At 32.9% G+C, this 18120-nt stretch overlaps 4 protein-coding genes across 7 annotated transcripts; 1 reads left to right on the forward strand and 3 right to left on the reverse strand.

The window, feature by feature from the left end:
- Positions 1 to 639: 639 nt before the first annotated feature.
- LOC113849237 (methyltransferase N6AMT1) lies at positions 640 to 5649 on the reverse strand. 2 transcript variants are annotated; one of them, XM_027478992.1, is made up of 3 exons: positions 5552 to 5649; positions 1893 to 2019; positions 640 to 1786 (listed from the first exon to the last, which is right to left on the reverse strand). In XM_027478992.1, exons 2-3 carry the CDS (start codon positions 1893 to 1895, stop codon positions 1016 to 1018), a joined length of 774 nt encoding a protein of 257 aa, XP_027334793.1. In that variant the 5' UTR covers positions 1896 to 2019; positions 5552 to 5649; the 3' UTR covers positions 640 to 1015. The 2 variants fall into 2 exon arrangements, with proteins under 2 accessions (XP_027334793.1, XP_027334794.1); XM_027478993.1 differs by having other exon boundaries at positions 714 to 1786; positions 1893 to 1960; positions 5552 to 5591.
- On the reverse strand, positions 832 to 5612 carry LOC113849235 (pentatricopeptide repeat-containing protein At2g22410, mitochondrial). Its single transcript, XM_027478989.1, has 4 exons — positions 5552 to 5612; positions 3005 to 5288; positions 1893 to 2019; positions 832 to 1786 (listed from the first exon to the last, which is right to left on the reverse strand). Exon 2 carries the CDS (start codon positions 5258 to 5260, stop codon positions 3218 to 3220), a length of 2043 nt encoding a protein of 680 aa, XP_027334790.1. The 5' UTR covers positions 5261 to 5288; positions 5552 to 5612; the 3' UTR covers positions 832 to 1786; positions 1893 to 2019; positions 3005 to 3217.
- A 1144-nt stretch (positions 5650 to 6793) lies between the features above and the next one.
- Positions 6794 to 12286, reverse strand: LOC113849236 (putative pentatricopeptide repeat-containing protein At3g16890, mitochondrial). Of its 3 annotated transcripts, none has more exons than XR_003502086.1 (3): positions 12099 to 12286; positions 9273 to 11441; positions 6794 to 9027 (listed from the first exon to the last, which is right to left on the reverse strand). XR_003502086.1 is itself a non-coding variant. In XM_027478991.1 (3 exons), exons 2-3 carry the CDS (start codon positions 11338 to 11340, stop codon positions 9539 to 9541), a joined length of 1623 nt encoding a protein of 540 aa, XP_027334792.1. In that variant the 5' UTR covers positions 11341 to 11441; positions 12099 to 12286; the 3' UTR covers positions 9452 to 9538. The 3 variants fall into 3 exon arrangements, 2 of the variants coding, with proteins under 2 accessions (XP_027334791.1, XP_027334792.1); XM_027478991.1 differs by lacking the exon at positions 6794 to 9027 and having other exon boundaries at positions 9452 to 9551; positions 9731 to 11441; XM_027478990.1 differs by having other exon boundaries at positions 6794 to 11441.
- A 305-nt stretch (positions 12287 to 12591) lies between these two features.
- On the forward strand, positions 12592 to 15746 carry LOC113850260 (DNA repair protein RAD51 homolog 3). The gene is made up of 9 exons (XM_027480720.1): positions 12592 to 12801; positions 12882 to 12983; positions 13745 to 13867; positions 14032 to 14065; positions 14175 to 14245; positions 14331 to 14557; positions 14770 to 14901; positions 15144 to 15210; positions 15316 to 15746. The coding sequence occupies exons 1-9, from the start codon at positions 12690 to 12692 to the stop codon at positions 15489 to 15491; spliced, it is 1044 nt and encodes a 347-aa protein (XP_027336521.1). The 5' UTR covers positions 12592 to 12689; the 3' UTR covers positions 15492 to 15746.
- The last annotated feature ends 2374 nt before the right edge of the window (positions 15747 to 18120 follow it).

An 18120-nucleotide genomic window follows, 5' to 3' on the forward strand; every position in this document is an offset into this window, starting at 1 on the left:
AGATATATATTTTTATTGTATTTCATTTCTTACATAATCAAAGTACCTAAACATACTCTAAAAAGGATACTAAAAATAAAATTAATACAATCTTGATAAAGATTTTCACGTAATTAAAATAACCCTTACTACAAATACACAAGATTAATACAACATTAGGCAAATATAATGTTGCCAAACGACATGATTTACGACGATGAAACCTTATAGCATAGCTGATCGAAGTCTTGAGTTGAGTCAAAGGATTTTTGGTTTAAGTACAGTTAAGATGCCAGATGGAGAAACAATTCCGACGTAATTTGCAATTGCAAAATGCCGACCAAATTCAACGGAAAACTATGCGTCCAGCAATAAGTCAACAGTGTTTAATGCCCGCGAATATTGGATAGTGATGTATAACCAAAAGCAAAATGGGTAGTGAGAGCCAAAATGAAAATTATCGAAGGTGGCAAGTAGAAAACAAAATATCGAAGAAAACGTAGGAAAACACTTAATTAAGCGATAACGATAAAAGCCTGCCTAAGATTGTTTTGTTGGGTGAGAAGAGATCCATAGAGATCAGAAAAGTTTAACAGATGGAAGATATAGCAAGTAAACCGTATATAGAAAGATCAAATAGAATATTAGGAGAAAAATAGAAAAGACCTTGCTTTTATGGTTTTATTCAAAATTTATTTTTTAATAAAGTTCAACTGTGTCAACTGATTCATATAGGTTAGACTTGGTTGTATTTATAAGCATTCTGAAAGCCAGGACAAAGCCAAAGCTTATAGTTGTCAAAACAATAAAGATATTTATAAACATAAACAATAAGAAAAATGCTAGTAATACACTTTCTAACACTCTTAACTATTGATTAAAATTTATTAAAATTGTGTAAAACTCCTTAATTTTATAATTATCATTCCTGATTTAATGATTCACTCTCGTATTTTTTTAATTTTCAATAAATTATAACCAATAACTAGAAGTATTAGAGTGTGTTCCTAGCACTCCTAGACAAGAAATTACTTTCTCATTCAACACTTTCGTCACCGTTGCTGCCTCGCCAATGTGATAAAAAAGGAATTTGTGCAAGCAAGGAGCTTATGAACCCAGAAGCAGATTGGTCTTCATTTACTTCACTATCCAAATCACGCCAGAACTTGATGATATGGAGACTTTCTTCCTCTGTTGATCTTTGGACAACAATCTTGGAAGCATATCCTCTCTTTCTCATTTGAAGGCATATCTCAGAAGGATTGTTTGCAGTGAGGGTGACCAAGTACAACCATCCCTTTTCTGACAAAAGATGGTCTGCAACGGGTAAAATTCTATCAATTACACTCCGGCCATTTTCGCCACCAGCCCAAGATGCCACAATACCGTCACCACCCACTTCATCTTCAGGGGTAGGCACATAAGGAGGATTCACAATCATAACATCAACCAACCCGGCTAAACGCTTCTCTAATCCTGATGCAATATCCGTTACTATCAACTCGGCATCAACCCCATGTGCTTCCATAGTCTCAAGGGTTACTCTCACTGCATGTGGGTTGATATCAGTTGCAATATAGTTGATGCCCCGACCTTCCTGCCCGAGAATAAGAGCTAGGGATGTAATAACGTATCCACTACCACAGCCTATCTCCATGCACAAAGATGGATGATGCTCCATCAGATTATTACGATCAGCTAGAAGAGCATCAACCAGTGCAAAAGAATCATCACATGGTTCATAAACCTCTTTGTGCGAACTCACAAGGCGAATTTGGGCAGTTCTTGGTAACTCCCTGTATGAATCCTATCATTAAAAAGGTAGCTGTCAGCAAAGTGCCAATGGTTCAGTGTAATTCACAAGTAAAAGGGGACCAAGGAAGTAGCAGCAACAAAAGGTTTTGCCTCCTTACCATTTCACTGTTGTCCACTTTGGCAGTTGTTTGCAAATGACTTTTAGTGACTCCAGTTCTGAATTGCCCTGGTCAATGCAAAGAAAAAAAATCCACGATGTCAGCTTCCTCCCAACTACTCCTGAGCCTGAGAGCAGAACAATTTAGCAGTTGTACTACAAATAAGTAGTGCATGGCAGCAGGAAAAAAGCATTTAAACTAAAATATAAACTCCAATACAGGAAAAAGAAAAAGAAATAAATACATATGAATTGTATCTGGAAACTAGTATGCTATATGAGGAGTCCAGCACTCCAACGTATGCAAGTATTCTCCAAAATATAAGTAAAAGCTTTAAATTCTTATGGGGCATCATGTAGGTACAGTGTTCTTTGAACTGATGACTACCGTAGTTATTTCTGGTTCTGTAACAGATCAATTAACATATGACACAGGAAAGGTCTTGCTTCTTTATCATCATAAAGGTTGACACTCCCAGACAGGTCATTTCTCAGTAAGCATTCATAGGGATATACTGAATGTTTAAAGATTTTGTTCATGGAGAATCATATAAAATTAGTCCAGAAGGACTATTAAAGAAATCATACAGGTAGATCAATACTTTGTAATGCTAACAGATCAGATCATGTTGACTTTGAAATGATAACAGATTAAGGCTGTAGGAGAATTGACCATCATGAGGAAACTTGAGGACAACAACTAGTCGCAAAAGCAAGTAGAAAAACCAGATAATTCAATATATTAAAATCATATTCCACATATTGCTTAATCTCCCCGGCTACAATGTCGGAGCTTGGTCATTCACATTTTTATTTTTGCTTTATGACAATATATTTATTAAAGTAGAATGCTTAATGAATGAATTGGAAAAGGGGAACCATGCTACTTCCAACATTGGGAGAGAGTGAACCTAACACACTCATAAATGTGTAGTCCTGTTCATCTCATCCTAGCAATGTATAACAGATTTGACACAATTTAGCAGAATGGCTGATGTCTTTAAAACATGTGGTTGGCTAGCTAAAAGAATATTTGACAACGTGTGGGACAAATATTCATGTTTTCCAATAAAGACACTGAAGTATACCAACCAATAATAATCAAATACTTACTCTGCATTCTTCAGCAATGAAGAAATTAAAAGTTATATATAGGGGCACAAGAAGATTGAAATGAGAGAAGCAAGACTGGAGAGACATGGATTCATGTTATCTACATCCATTTTCTAAGGTTGAAGCCCATGGGATAGGATGAAAATTAGGTTCAGGCTCTCCAGGGAAGAGTGTATTTAAATGAGTAGAAATATAGCAAACAGGCAGACAAGTTTAGGAAAACAGAATATCTCCATCAGCAGAAATGTCAAATGTAAATCCAAGAAACTCCAGTTGTTTTGTCAACGAAGCCAAGCATTCATAAATCCATTCAGCCTGTTGATGCAATAAATCCCTAGCCATGAACTCATGCACAACGCCATTAATCTCAATTGAGCTACAACCTGGAGTCTTTTCTACTCCTCTCTCTTTCATTACTTTCCATGCACTCCTTGCCTCCTTCCACATTTTTGCCTCACTGTACAAGCTAGCAAGCAGAACATAAATACCGCTATCGTAAGGATCCATCTCAAGAAGCTTCAAAGCTGCCCTCTCTCCAATTAGAACATTGCAATGAACACGACAAGCAAAGAATAAAGCACCCCACACAGCAGCATCTGTTGCTATTGGCATATTTCTAATGAGCACTTCTGCTTCCTCCAAATGACCTGCCCTTCCTAAAAGATCCACCATGCATGAGAAATGTTTAAGCTTAGGGGATATATTGAATTTAGAGCTCATTTGGGAAAAGTATTTGCGGCCTTCTTCAACTAAACCTCCATGGCAACAAGCTGATAAGACCCCAAGAAAAGTGATCTCATCAGGCTTTAAGCCAATACGAATCATTTCTTCGAAATAGGATATAGCATCATGAGCATTACCATGAAGTGCTAAACCACAAATAATGGCTGTCCAGGTCAAGCAATTTTTGTGTGGAATCTCTTGGAAAACCTGGACGGCCTGTGCAATATTTCCACACTTGGCATACATGTCAACTAGTGCAGTTCCCAAGGTAACATCTAGAGGGAGATTGTATCTTTCAATATAATGGTGAATCCATATCCCTACATCAAGTGCTCCTAGTTGTGAGCATGCAGACAGGCAGCTAACCATGGTTACCTTATCAGGTTCTATTTCACTAATTTGCATTTCATGAAATAGAGCCAATGCTACTTTACTATTTTTAGCTTGGATGCAACCACTGATGATTGCATTCCATGGCACAACATTCTTCTCTGGAATTTTATATAAAAGCTCCCGAGCAACATCCAGAAAACCAAATCTGGCATATCCCAAAATCATTGTAGTCCATGAAACAAGGGTCTTATGTGCCATGTTATCAAATAGAACTTGCGCAGCTAACATGTCCCCACACTTCACATACATGTCCATTAGAGCATTATTGAGAGGGATTGTCAACTCGATCCTATGTTCTTTGACGTAACGATGAAATTCTCTCCCAAGATTCAAATCCTGCAACTGAGAACAAGAAGAAACAATCCCAATCATCGTGATTTCATTTGGTTTCACTTTCTCTGCCTCCATTTCCCGATAGAGCTTTATAGCCTCATTTGCTAGTCCTCTTCTAACACAACCAGTAATCATGGAATTCCATGTTACTAGGTCTCTCACACAACCTTTATTGAACACATCGTATGCTGCCTCCAGCTTTCCACACGAAAGCAGCATAGTGATCAATGCATTGTGCACATATATATCAAATTCAAAACCAAACTTCAACACATGGCCAATTATAGTAAGACCAACAAAATTCAGAGATGGACAAGAACAAGCTTTAAGCAATAAAGGGTAAGTATGATTATCCGGCTTCAACATACCACATTGCAACAGTCTCTTGTACAACATAATAGCTCCTTCTGAGTTCCCACTCTCCATATATCCCCTAATTGTCACATTCCAAGAAAATACATTCGGTTCTTCAATATGAAACAATATTTTGGTGCAATACTCAAGGTTTTGCGATTCAGAGAGAGCACAAAACGCAACAAGGCGACTTGCAGCAAAGCCATTGCCAATCAAGCCTGCCAAGATCATTTGAGCCTGGATTTGCCTTAGCTGGACCAAGGATTGGCATCTTTCCAATAGAGAAAGGAGGGGGTTGTTTCGAACAAAGCCGTGGGACGTGTTCCAATTGATGGGCTTGGCACATGGAGACAAACAACGAGTGTGTAAACAACAAAGAAAGCCTACAAATGGGGTTGTTGGGATGAAATAGGGATATTTGTATCTGAATTTGCTGACAAACAGAATAAGCATGATTTGACAGTGATCTCTGAAAGTTCCACTGCTTGTTCAGAAAGGAACCTAGTCACTCACATGAACATAAACATGGTACATCACCAGACAACACCACTGCACTTATTGCAATAACCATAGAAAGAACAATGATTGAATTGTTTTATTTTTATTTATTGCAGTTATAGTAAGGCAACAAATATATGAATAACATTCATAATGTGAATTTTCTCCCAAGTCCTATACCAAAAATTAAAAGCAACAGAATAGAATTATGAATGAATTGAAGAAGGATAGAAGTAAAGGTGTTACCGTTGGTGAAGAGAGTGAAGGGTTTCGGCTCTCACAAAACCAAGTTTTGTTGGTTCGATTGTGTGATGACCTAAACAGAACAATTTCCTGTTTGACGTATCTACACCGTTAATTGAAAATAATTCTTCATCAATGGTTCACATTATATTTACTTAAACACACCGTTTTACTACCAAATTGCAGAGTTAAAAAAAGACATTTAACTTGTTGAAAAATTGCATTTAGGTCTATGCTTAAACTACTAAAATAATTTAGTTTTTTTCATTAATTTTTTCATATAAAAACTTTAAAAATTCATTTCAACGGACATTACTCTTCAAAAATTTTTTATATTGATTTTAAAATATATATATTTATGATATAAATATTTTAATTTTAAATAAAATGATTAAAACATAAAATATATTATTAATAATTTCTCTGATTTTGAAGTTAGTTTAATCTTATATAACATGTAATTTAGATTAAAAAAAAAACTGTATATCGCGTACTCATCTATTCCCTCTTTTTTAGGGTTAAAACTTAAGCTAATTTAGTTGACAACGTAGATAGTGATAAATATTTAATCATAATTAATTTTTAGTTTTGACTACTCAATCATCTCAAATTAAAAATTTAAATTTATCTGTTACTTCTCTGAGTTCGCATGAACTTTCATAAAGCTGCAATTACATATTTTTATTTTGACAAATATCTTATTATTTATTTAAATATTTAAATAATAAATGAAATGAAATAAATCAGACTAACTATGTGTTTGGAAATTTATTTATTTTTAAATAAATTAAATTAAACATGCACTAAATTAATTGGAGTGAAATAGAATAATAGAATATTATCAATATTACATGTATTTGTTTATGCTAAAATATGAAAAAAAAAATCCCATCTCATTTTATTAAATAAAATAAATTATATTTCATTATTTTTTTTTGTATTGTCTTATTTTAAATAATTTAAATAAGATTTTTTTTGTACAAGTTATAATGTAAACATAACTAAAAGGGAAACACCTTCTATTGTGAGAATCTTTGACACTTATCACTTTGAGTAGTTAATAATTATTGTATTATATTATGTGTTTGTTGACTTATAGACATTGGAACCTTATTCAGCCTTCTTCAATCCTCCGTATCAGAAGCTCATGCAGCCCTAAATATTCAGGTACTGACCAAAAATAAAAAAAATCAAATTCTGCGTTAATGTCAATTGATCGAACACAAACACATTCACTAAGTTTAATTTTGAAGCAGTAGATAGAATGTTAACGAATGTCATCAATGGTAAACCATTATAATCTGAATATATACAAGCGGATTAAAATAAAAATGAAAAAAAAAAAACCCTTAACCACTAAATTTACAGATTGCCTAAAGAATAAGGCACAGAAGCAGAAGTTTGTGACTTCTGTTTTTCTGGAAGTAGTAAAATTTTGGTAATACCATAAATCAATTTACATCCCTTCCCATCCCACTCCTATTTTCAATTCTATCAACCATATATTTCTTCTTGGAATGACATTGTTTTGCTGGATTTTCTCGTGATACTGCCTGATGCCAATGCCCAGTTTCCCTAACCAAGCACCAAACTTGGACAATTTTTCATGTGCTATAGAAAATTCGATCATGTTGATCAGAGACAAGTCCAAAAAGAGGCTTGTCCTGCACAACTTCATAAACCAAAATGAAGCAACATGGAAGTTCATTCCTCACTTTTGCAATGATGCTAGAATTAGAGATGTAAGAGAAGGATGGACACGAGCTATTTTTAAGGAGCGTGCTTCACTTTTTCTTTCAGCATATTCTTCCCCCAGTGGCCACCTTGGGCGTAAATCATGCTGAAATGAAGCATAATTTAATAAATTTTATTGACAGATGAACCATTAGAATAATATACAACACAGGTAAATTTTCCGTGGCCTATTCAATTCAATTTGAGGGAAGTTCAAGTTAACCATGAACAAATTTTCAGCAATTGTAAGTAGCAGTAAAGCCCTGGGAATTGTAGATTACTAACAGGGATGTAGAAAATAATTTGAAAAGAATGTGAACATCTTAAGATAGCTTTCCATGATAAAACAGATCGGCCACCGATGAAAGCAACATTTTATGAACTGGGTGAAGTGATAAAAGCATTTATTATACTTTTTCTTCATTAAGAAAATTTATTATCCTGACCTAATCCATCTAAAGAATCATAGTAGGAAAGCAATTTTATCTGATAAAAAAGTGCTTTAATCCGTATATTTGTCAATGTTCAGAAAACACACCACAAAATCTTCTGGCTCTTCCGCAGAGGGAGGAGGATCATATCTTCCCATCTGGAAATTACACCTATTTAGTTTAAAAGCAAGCTGGTAAGAAAAAAATAGATTTCATTAAACAAGAAATAAACTTTCCTATATCACATGCATGATGCGTTAGAAAGAGTAGCATTCTAATCTGCATTTTTAATACGGATCAAGAAAGATGAATGAACAATATTACAATTGAGAAATGGAGGGCATCATTCCTTAGGAAGAGTGTCAAGGAGAATGAATTAAAACATGGAGGCAAGGAAGAGCATTAGCCTCATCTATACAAGAAAGCCTACTCAATGTTGTTCCATATGGAACATTACAGCTAAAATGATGCACTGCCAAAATGACAGTAGAAGATGAATAAGAAACATCCAGAAGATCAGCAAATGACTGGAATGATGCACAGCTAGATTACTGGATTGAGCAAAACTTAATACGGCTTGCGCTAGCTTGATCTACACTCTACAGCTTGAGCATAGAACAGAATGTAGCAAATAACAATGCAAAAACAGAGCCAAACGACAATCACAAGTTCACAACCAAGAGCATCAATCCACACAAGGACAAAGCAAGACAGAATCAATTGAATCCAAATAGTACCAAACATAGGGTAGATGGTAGCAGGCTTAAAATAATGCTTTCACATCATGTTGAAATTATTGGTAAAAAGAAGAAAGAGAGGAAAGAAAAGCAACATTTCATCGAAAAAATGGATAAATAATACAAAACATTAATACCTCTTTATGTTAACAATCTTGGTCGAGTGCTACCGCAGAGCACAACTAAGACTAGGTTAATATAAAAGACAACTAAAGTCGCAAGATTCGGTTCCTTGAGTTTGATAAGCAATATGCTGCGACTTTTCAATCCCAGTTATTAGACAATGCAGTGAATTTTTCTGGCTCCCTTCTAGTCTGTCTCTGATAATAGCTTTGTAACTAACTAGCAGCAAACTATAAATAGGACGGAAGCATGTAAGAGGATATCTCTTTTGTAGAATTGAGTGGTGGGAGAGATCATGGAGCTCTTAAATCTTCCAAAGACAGTTATTGTACATTCATTCTTTATAATGAATTCAGTTCAGTTATGGAACTACCTCATTAGCTGGATAGTTTATACATTCTTGAATAAGATTCTTCTCGATTCTTGCTAATTTCTGGGTCCAGTGTGTATCAGACTGCATGTTAATATATATATAAGCTGTTGTTAACATTTTAGTTTGCTAACAAAGATATCTCCAAAATTAAAATAGATTCCAATGAGTAATTAATTAGTTCCCCATTTCCCACAACTGATTTTCTTATTTTTATTTTTATTTTTGTAGTTGAAATGACCAAAAAGTACATACATGTGCACAAATAATTCATGTATCCCACACCATATAAAAATCTCCACATCAACAAACTTCTATATTTACGGTACCTGTACCCTGAATCAATATCTTCACTGTCAAATCTCAATAATGTAGCAGCATCCCAAAAACTAGCCGAAAATCAATCTACAAATTAGGAATAGAATTTAAAGACATCCCCTTCTGTCTGCATTTATCTATGATGTTTCGGGCCTCTTCTACAAAGTCTTGCTGAACCAATATTTTAATAATTAAGTTACATATATATGAATCAGGAGAGCAACCATTTGCCTCCATTGAGTAAAACATCTTCTTGGCTTCCTCTAATCTTCCAGATCTAGACAGTGCCTCTATAAAAGCATTGTAAGTGTAATTGTCGGGATTCAAGCCAGATGTTGACATTGAATCAAAAAGCTTTTTAGCTTTCTCAACTTTATTCATCCTACAGAAGATTTGAATCAAAGGATTGTAGGAGTATGTGTCAGGGCTTATTCCTTCCTTTTGCATTCTTCTTAAAAGTTTCACTGACCTTGCAACATCCCCAACAGCACATAAAGATCGAATCAAGATATTGTAAATGACAGCATTTGGACAGATGCCCCACTCAATCATCTCCGTAAAGCATTCAAAAGCCTGCTCAATCCTCTTTATTAGACAGAGTCCATCAATTATAGAGCTAAAAGTGAAGATATCAGGTTTAAGTCCATTTTCTAAAAGCAGCTCCAGCAGCTCCCGTGCCTTATCTATTGCTCCATCCTTGCAATGGCCATTAATAAGGGTATTGAAAGTAACAAGGTTGGGTTTAAAGCCTCTAAGCTGCATGTCTCTGAAAGCCTCAGATGCATTATCCATCAATTTGGCTCTGCAGAAGCAATTAATTATCATGTTATATGAGAAGACACTTGAAATTATCCCATCGCTAATCATTTGACAAGAAACTTGATCCCCTTCATCTCTCCATCCATTCTTGTATAAAGCTTCAATAAGTGCAAGGTAAGTATCAATGCCTGCCTTCACCCCTTGCTTTCTAAAAATTTCAAATATGTCACATACCTCTCTCAGTTCTGCTCCCTTAACCAAACAAGCCATTATGACACTAAAAAAGGAATTATCAGGGACATAACCTCTTCCCAGGACCTTTCTGAGAAACACAACTATCTCTTTTGACATAGAATTATTTGCAAGGCAATACAGTATTGTATCACAAGCTAACTTAAAATGGATGTGCTCCCTATCTAAAAATTTAGATACTAATAAGTCAAGCGCCTTACTTGGATCCACACAATGAAAAATACCATGAACTAGCGTTCTTACAGTGGCTTCATTTGGATAAACTTTACTCTCCTTCATTTTCTCAAAAACTCCGAAGGCTTCATCAACCCGGGCTGCATTACAAAACCCATCAATCAGAATTGTATAAGTGAAAACATTAGGAAAATGTCCCCTATCCCTCATTTGACCAATTAACCGTAGTGCCTCGTCTACCACCCCAATCTTGCAAACCCCATGAATGAGGGAATTGTACGTAATTATATCTGGACGACAATTATCCGCAGTCATCTGTTCGAATTTCAGATATGCAAGGTCAATTGAATTCGATTTCACCAAGGCATCAACGAGAGAATTATACAACCTAGTGCTAGGACTGAGACTCAAGAATGATATTTGGCCAAAAACATGTGCACAATAATTTGCCAAACCGAGTTTTCCCCAACTTGCCATCAATACACAAAGCAGGTCCTCGGTCACCCAAAAACCTGAATTCTGAACATCCTGAAGCAACTCAACACTCAATATGACAGGGCCTTTTCGGCATAAAGTGTTCCCCAAAACACCTTGAACTGAATGAGATTTTGCCAGTGCAGGGTTGACACTCGAAAGCCACGTGTAAAACTTTATGGCATGTAAAGGGTCTTCTTGGTTCTGAAAGATGCTTACAGCAGAAGCAGGGTTAAGCAGCAGCCTCTTTGAGAACAGTTCGTGTTTTAGCAACAAGGCCCAATCAGGTCTCGAGAGTAGTTGCGAAATGTATAGATGATCAATGCTCGTCCTTGATGGTGTTGTTTTTGTGGGAATAAGGTTGGACTTGGAGGGTCTTTGAGGCTTGATGCGCCTCAAAGGTTGAAGTTGAAGAGGCATATTGGTTTCCAACAGGGTAAGACTCTGAGCAGGGAAGTTGATGCAGCCACAGCCCAACAGCTACTTCTCTCACTTCGTGCCGCCTTACACCTACAATTATACTTTTCTATTTTAAGTAAGATCTTATTATTTACTTGAATATTTAAATAATGAGTCAAATGAAATAAATCAGAGAGTGCAAAATGCAACAAGGCAACTTGCAGCAAAGCCATTGTCAATCAAGCCCGTCAAGATCATTTGAGCCTGGATTTGCTTTCACTGGACCAAGGATTGGCAAATTTTCAATAGAGAAAGGAGGGTGTTGTTTCAAACAAAGCCTTGGGACGTTTTTCAATTGATGGGTTTGGCACAAGGAAACAAGCAACAACTATGTAAACAACAAAGAAAGCCTACAAATGGGATTGTTGGGATGAAATAGGGGTATTTGTATCTGAATTTGCTGACAAACAGAATAAGCATGGCTTGACATTGATCTCTGAATGTTCCACTGCTTATTCAGAAAGAAACCGATTCACTTACATGAACATGATCATGGTACATCACCAAACAACACCACTACACTTATTGCAATAACCATAGAAAGAATCAATGATTGAAGGTTTTATTTTTCTTTTATTTTCATCTGATGCAGTTATTGTAAGACAACAAATATATTAATAAAACCCATAGTGAATTTTTACCAAGTCCTATACCAAAAATTAAAAGCAACAGAATAGAATTATGAATGGATTGAAGAAAGATAGAAGTAAAGGTGTTACCGTCGGTGAAGAGAGTGAAGGGTTTAGGTCTCACAAAACCAAGGTTTTGTAGGTTTCGATTGTGTGAGGGCAGCATCAGATACCATTACCCCAATCGTGCAGGCTTTCATTATTAACGTACCAATCTACAATTACATTTTTCTATTTTGAGTGGAATCTTTTTATTTATTTCAATATTTAAATGAACAGTGAAAATAAATAAATCAGACTATGTATTGAGAATTTAAAACGAGAAATTCTAGAAAAATATTTTCAAATACATTTTTAATTATTAATTATAATTTATAAAAATTTACGTGTGTTTCAATTTCAATTTAACAAACTTTGTTTAAAGTTTGATAAAAAAAATTCGTTTTTATTATAATTTTTTATCATTAATTAAAAAAGTATTAATGCTTTTTTAGTGATTTTCTTTATTTTAATTTACAAAAAAAAATTAAAAATTAAGAAGAAAAAATTTAATGAAAAAAGCTTATTTATAATAAAATCCTTTTTGAATTTTGAGGTCTTAAAATTGGCGGTGTGAATATTTGTTTTTGGTTTTTGTGAAGAAGAAATGAAAAAGTGAGAATTTGAGGGAAAGAAGGAAGCATGGAGGTGGGTATGCTTCCAATCTCAGCTTCAAAGAGAGGAAAACTCTTAGCTGCTGGTTATACCACACTCGATTCCATTGCTCGTTCCTCACCCACCCACCTTGCTCAAGGTCATGCATTTTCTTATTGGGCATCGTCTTATCTTGAAAATTTCCTCTTTTTTCACTAAACCGTTATTTCATTTTAACAGATATTCAAGTTTCTGAGAGTGAAGCCTCAGAAATTTTGAATTTTGCAACCAAGACTATAGCTTTGGACAGATCAAATGGGACTCACACTGCCGGGGTTGATGGTATGCTTTGAAATTCCAATTTGTTTTAGTTTTTCTTTTGGGCGTTGACAGAACTTTTTGCTTTTCTGTCATGTGTAAATGTTGCATGTTCATTCACACCTCTTCAGTTTCCATAACTTAATTGGATGTGAACTGGTGATGTCATAAGGTTTACAGTTGATTTGGTTAGCATTTGCTCAATAATTTGTGTTAAAAAAGTAATATTTCAAAGAGATTGAGGATAGGAAAAGATCCCAAATCAATTGTATGTGTTCCTGGTTTGTGCAATTGAAAATTAAAGCTATTGTACCAAAATAAGTTTCAATTTTTTATGTTGAATTTTAAGAAGTGGGGTTGTGTTGTATCTTAGGAACCAAGTTAATAGAAATTTTGGCAAAACTGAGAAGTCTAAAGCAATAGCTTTTATCAATTCAAATTTGAAGCTTCCTTCCGTGTGAATAGTGCTGATGGGTGAGATCTATAAACAAATGTCTGTGGACATCATTAATGAATTGAATCCACAAACCATCATGAGAAGGTAGTTGATTCTCTTACACAAAAGTTAGATAGCATCTCATTCTATTTATTTGGCAGTAAGTGTTTTGGTTATTGGATAACCTTTTCGTACCATTAGAATACATTTGGATTGCATTCTTTTTGTATTTTATGAATTGAATTCACTTCAGTATGTGCTACAGACACAGAGCATGATTCCCTCAGATAATGATTTTTTTTTTTTATTTTTTTGCCTTTTCTCTATTCTGTGCTTTTCTGTCATGCAGGTGGTCAGACTGCTTGGGATATGCTCAATGACGAAAAGTTCTCTTCTCATATTACCACATCTTGTGCAGATCTGGATAACATCCTCAGTGGAGGGATTAAGTGTAAAGAAGTCACTGAAATAGGTTAGTAACTGTTTGGCTTCTCTCAAGAGTGTGAAATCCATAATCATGACTTCCAATGAAATTTACATTACTTAACTTGTTTTTGAGCACAAATATTTTGCAGTTTTAATTCTTTTTCCCTTTTATGGGTTGCAATATGATTCTTTATTTATTTATTTATTTAGGTGGAGTTCCAGGCATTGGTAAAACGCAAATTGGGTATTCTTTGTCAGCTCAATTTTCTGCATCATGTTGTTCTTGTATTTTTCTGTCCTAAGTTGTGAAAAATTTTGGTTTTTGTAATAGTGAGTGGTATTTGCTTGTGCAGGATTCAACTTGCAGTAAATGTTCAGATTCCACCGGAATATGGTGGCCTAGGTGGGAAGGCAATATACATTGGTAAGGGCCTTAATTAGATTCTAATACTCATTCGTTATTTGATGCAGATTACTGATTGCACTTCTTGTGCCCATGTAATACTCAGACACGGAAGGAAGCTTTATGGTTGAACGTGTTCTGCAAATTGCTGAAGCATGCATAGAAGACATGTCGGAATATAGCCACCACTTTCACAAGGATTTTCAAGATCGGGAAGTTAAAATGCACCCTAATAGTATCTTGGAAAATATATTCTATTTTCGTGTTTGCAGCTATACTGAGCAAATTGCTTTGGTAAATTACTTGGACAAATTCATCGCAGAGCATAAAGATGTAAGAATAGTATTTCATATATTGAATTGATATTATTTTAGCAAACATATTGAAGATGATACTAGATTTTTATTTTCCTTATTCCTACACATCATACTTTGCCTAGCAATGGAAGTTGTCTTGCTTTGGTTTTCTTTTCCTTTGCTTTTAATCAACTGTTCTAGTACATCTTAATAGTCCATTGTGATCTGTTTTTTAATACATAATTGCAGGTAAAGATCATCATTGTTGACAGTGTTACTTTCCACTTCCGCCAAGACTTTGATGATATGGCTCTGAGGACTCGATTACTCAGTGAAATGGCTTTGAAGTTGATGAAGCTTGCAAAGAAATTCTGTTTGGCTGTAAGAATCAATTTATTCTGCTTGCCACAGATGTTTTGTACAGAACATGATAAGAACTTTTTTTATAATTCTGCAAAATTTTAGCTAGATAGTTTTTATGTCAAGTAGAAGGAATTTTAAATGGCATGTCTCTAGAGAAAATTTAAAAACTCCTCTACTATGCTTTCATATTCTTCAGAATTCTAAAATTCTCCATCCAAACACATTTTTAATTTTCAATTATAAATGTGATTTTCTGGCAGGTTGTTATGTTGAATCAAGTAACTACCAAGCATATTGAAGGTTCATTTCAATTGACCCTTGCACTGGGTAAGTGTTATTTCATCTTGCACATCTCACTTGGACTTTTAGCTTGTATATCTTTTTATCCTTGATTAATAAAATTTGTTGTTTACACTTTATAATGCTGAACAGGTGATAGCTGGTCACATTCATGCACAAACAGGATCATCTTATTTTGGAATGGCAATGAAAGACATGCATATATTGACAAGTCCCCTTCTCTTAAATCAGCATCAGCTCCATATTCTGTGACCACTAGAGGGATCCGTAATTCTACTTCTGGCTGTAAACGAATCAAGATGATGTGAGATTTTGGGTAGGAAGATGGTCTATAACTCAACCTTCCCTCACACTTTTTGCTTATTCTTTTTTCGAGTTTAGGACATGACAAGATTATACAACATGTTTCTTTTTTAGGCTTTCCTACAATGCCAGCTTTTTCTGTAGGCTTGAAGTACAGTGAGTTTTGGTTTTAATTTTATAAATTAGGCTCGTCTAAATTGAGTGTCTCTGAAGTGAACAAACAAAGGGGTTTCCACCCTTGATTTAATTTAAAGGGCATAATGATCCTAGTTTACTAACATTTTATGGTAGACACATAGTTACTTGCTGGCATTAGAGATGTACTCAGTTTAAATTTTTTTTTTTCTTGGATTTATGTTCAATACGGATAAGCTATGCAGATTACAGACTAATTAATCACACTGAATTTGCATGCTGGTTTTATTTTAATAAAGATTTAAATGTATTTTTGGTCCTTCAAAATATATTATATTTTAATTTTGGTTCTTATAAAGTTATTTTTTAATTTATTTTAGTCTCTATATATTTTTAAAAATATTTGTTTTGGTTCTTAATTATTGTTAAGCGATAATGTGATTAACTCAAATGTTGTTAAGTGTGAACTTTTTATTAAATATTTTTGTGTTACATGTTGCTTTTTTTTTTTCTCCGCATTTGTTAGAGAGAATAGAATCAATAATATTTTAACATGTGAAAAGTAAAATAATTTTTTTTATAGTGATTAAAATTAAGAGTTAAGATTTGTTGATAATAGATATTAAATTTAAACACTAATACTGTTTAATAGCTTTTTATCGGTAATGAGATTAATTAATTTAACTGTTTATTTAAAAGTTTCTTTAAATAGATTCATTTTATAAAATTTCATATAAAAAATAATAATAATTATTTTGTGTTATTTATTCGAATAAACGAATCTAACTCTGATTAAAACGTAGAAGTGAAATGAAAATGAATGATGGAGCAAGATATTATCATAAATTACTCATTTTCCCTATGAATGGAATGAAAGTGATTCAGATACTACACACCAATTTTATTTATGATGTTAAACATTTCAACCTTTTGGTCTACACCACAAAATGATATAATTGTTGATGTCAACGTGACGCATATCAAATATCAACTTCTGAGTAGACAGTAGTCAAGAATTATGGATTGGATGATACTCTATGATTATGCATCGTGGTGTATATTTTTTATTCAATTCAAATATATCAAGCGTAATATATATTTTAAAATATAAATTTTATAATCAAATCAGTTTGAATTCAATAATTGTGTGAAATAATTATATTATTTATATTGTAGTTTGACTATTATTTATTTTTAACAATTGTCATAGATAGACTAACTAATTATTTAGTAATATCAAATTATATGATTAATATAAATTCATAATTTTAATCTAAATGTTTCAAAACTAACTCATATTAAAATAAAAATAAAAATTCAAATCATGTCATACTTTGGAAACATTTGTAAGAGTTGAAAGAACAAAAGTTAGGTAGAATTGTTTAGGAACTTTTAATATCATTTTTAGTTAAAAACAACTTTTTCTCTAATAGTCTGTGATATCATTGAATGTTTATCTTTTATTAAAGTGAACCTTTAAAATTAATTTAAAAATATTGGCAAAATTATTTAAAAAACTGCAGTTAAAATTTATTTTTATAAAAATAGCTTAAGATTGTTGTCAGTTTTCTTTTATTTTACTAAATTTTTTAATATAATTAGTCAAAATTTGTAATTATTGTAATATTTTATAATCAAAATCATGTTATAAGCTATTATGTAATAAAAATTTGTTAAATAAATGTTTTATTTATTTAATGAAAAGGACGAGACAAAATCTCAAAACAAAATTAACAATTTACAAGCCCAAAAAATATTGAAAAATACCAACTCTTAAATATTGAGTATAACCCATTAATAATAATTTTTTTATTACAATATTTATTATACTTTATATATTTAATATAATAAATATATTCTCTTTTAATAAATTTATAATAAAAAATATTTTGAAAGCATTTCTTTTTTATTATTTTGCTTCCACCATCTATGAAAAGCGCATAAAGTGCATGCCATGACAAAAAGGGGGCATTAAATGATAAGCTGAAGGTTTGTTGTACTGACCTTTGTGGTTTCCATCGGCCGTGTACCCACCAAAGGGCAAAGGCTGCTAGTTTAAGGCTCCTTGGAAGGCAAGATATAATTTTTAATCTTCAATTAAAATAATTATATATTATTTATGATAATAAATATATAATTATTATAATAAATTTTTAAGTTAATATATCATTTTATAAATTTTATTTTAAATAAATTTTAATTTTAAATATATTTATTTAAAATATAGATTTTATCTTTTTCTTCTAAAAATTTCTTCCTAAATAATTCCCGAGTATTTTGTAGATAAAAAGCATTTTATGATATGAGTTCATTTAAAATAACTGATTATTAATTTTATATTACATTTAAACGTTATTCATCTATTTGATATAAATATATTTTAATTTTTAAAATATTAAAAAATTACAATTATTAAATTAAATATTTTTTAATTATAAAAAATAATCAATTTTAAAATTTAGAATAAATTTTTTAAATATTTTTTTTTTGTTAAGCAAT

Source organism: Abrus precatorius, unplaced genomic scaffold, assembly GCF_003935025.1.
Source record: "Abrus precatorius isolate BTA unplaced genomic scaffold, Abrus_2018 Scaffold9, whole genome shotgun sequence".
NCBI classification, from domain to species: Eukaryota; Viridiplantae; Streptophyta; class Magnoliopsida; order Fabales; family Fabaceae; genus Abrus; species Abrus precatorius.

Coding starts and splice junctions, on each gene's coding strand:
- LOC113849235 (XM_027478989.1), bottom strand. CDS start 5,260: ATGCTTATTCTGTTTGTCAGCAAATTCAGATACAAATATCCCTATTTC.
- LOC113849236 (XM_027478990.1), bottom strand. CDS start 11,340: ATGCCTCTTCAACTTCAACCTTTGAGGCGCATCAAGCCTCAAAGACCC.
- LOC113850260 (XM_027480720.1), top strand. CDS start 12,690: ATGGAGGTGGGTATGCTTCCAATCTCAGCTTCAAAGAGAGGAAAACTC. Junction 12,984..13,744: donor TCACACTGCCGGGGTTGATG/GTATGCTTTGAA, acceptor TCTGTCATGCAG/GTGGTCAGACTGCTTGGGAT. Junction 14,558..14,769: donor TCATCGCAGAGCATAAAGAT/GTAAGAATAGTA, acceptor ACATAATTGCAG/GTAAAGATCATCATTGTTGA.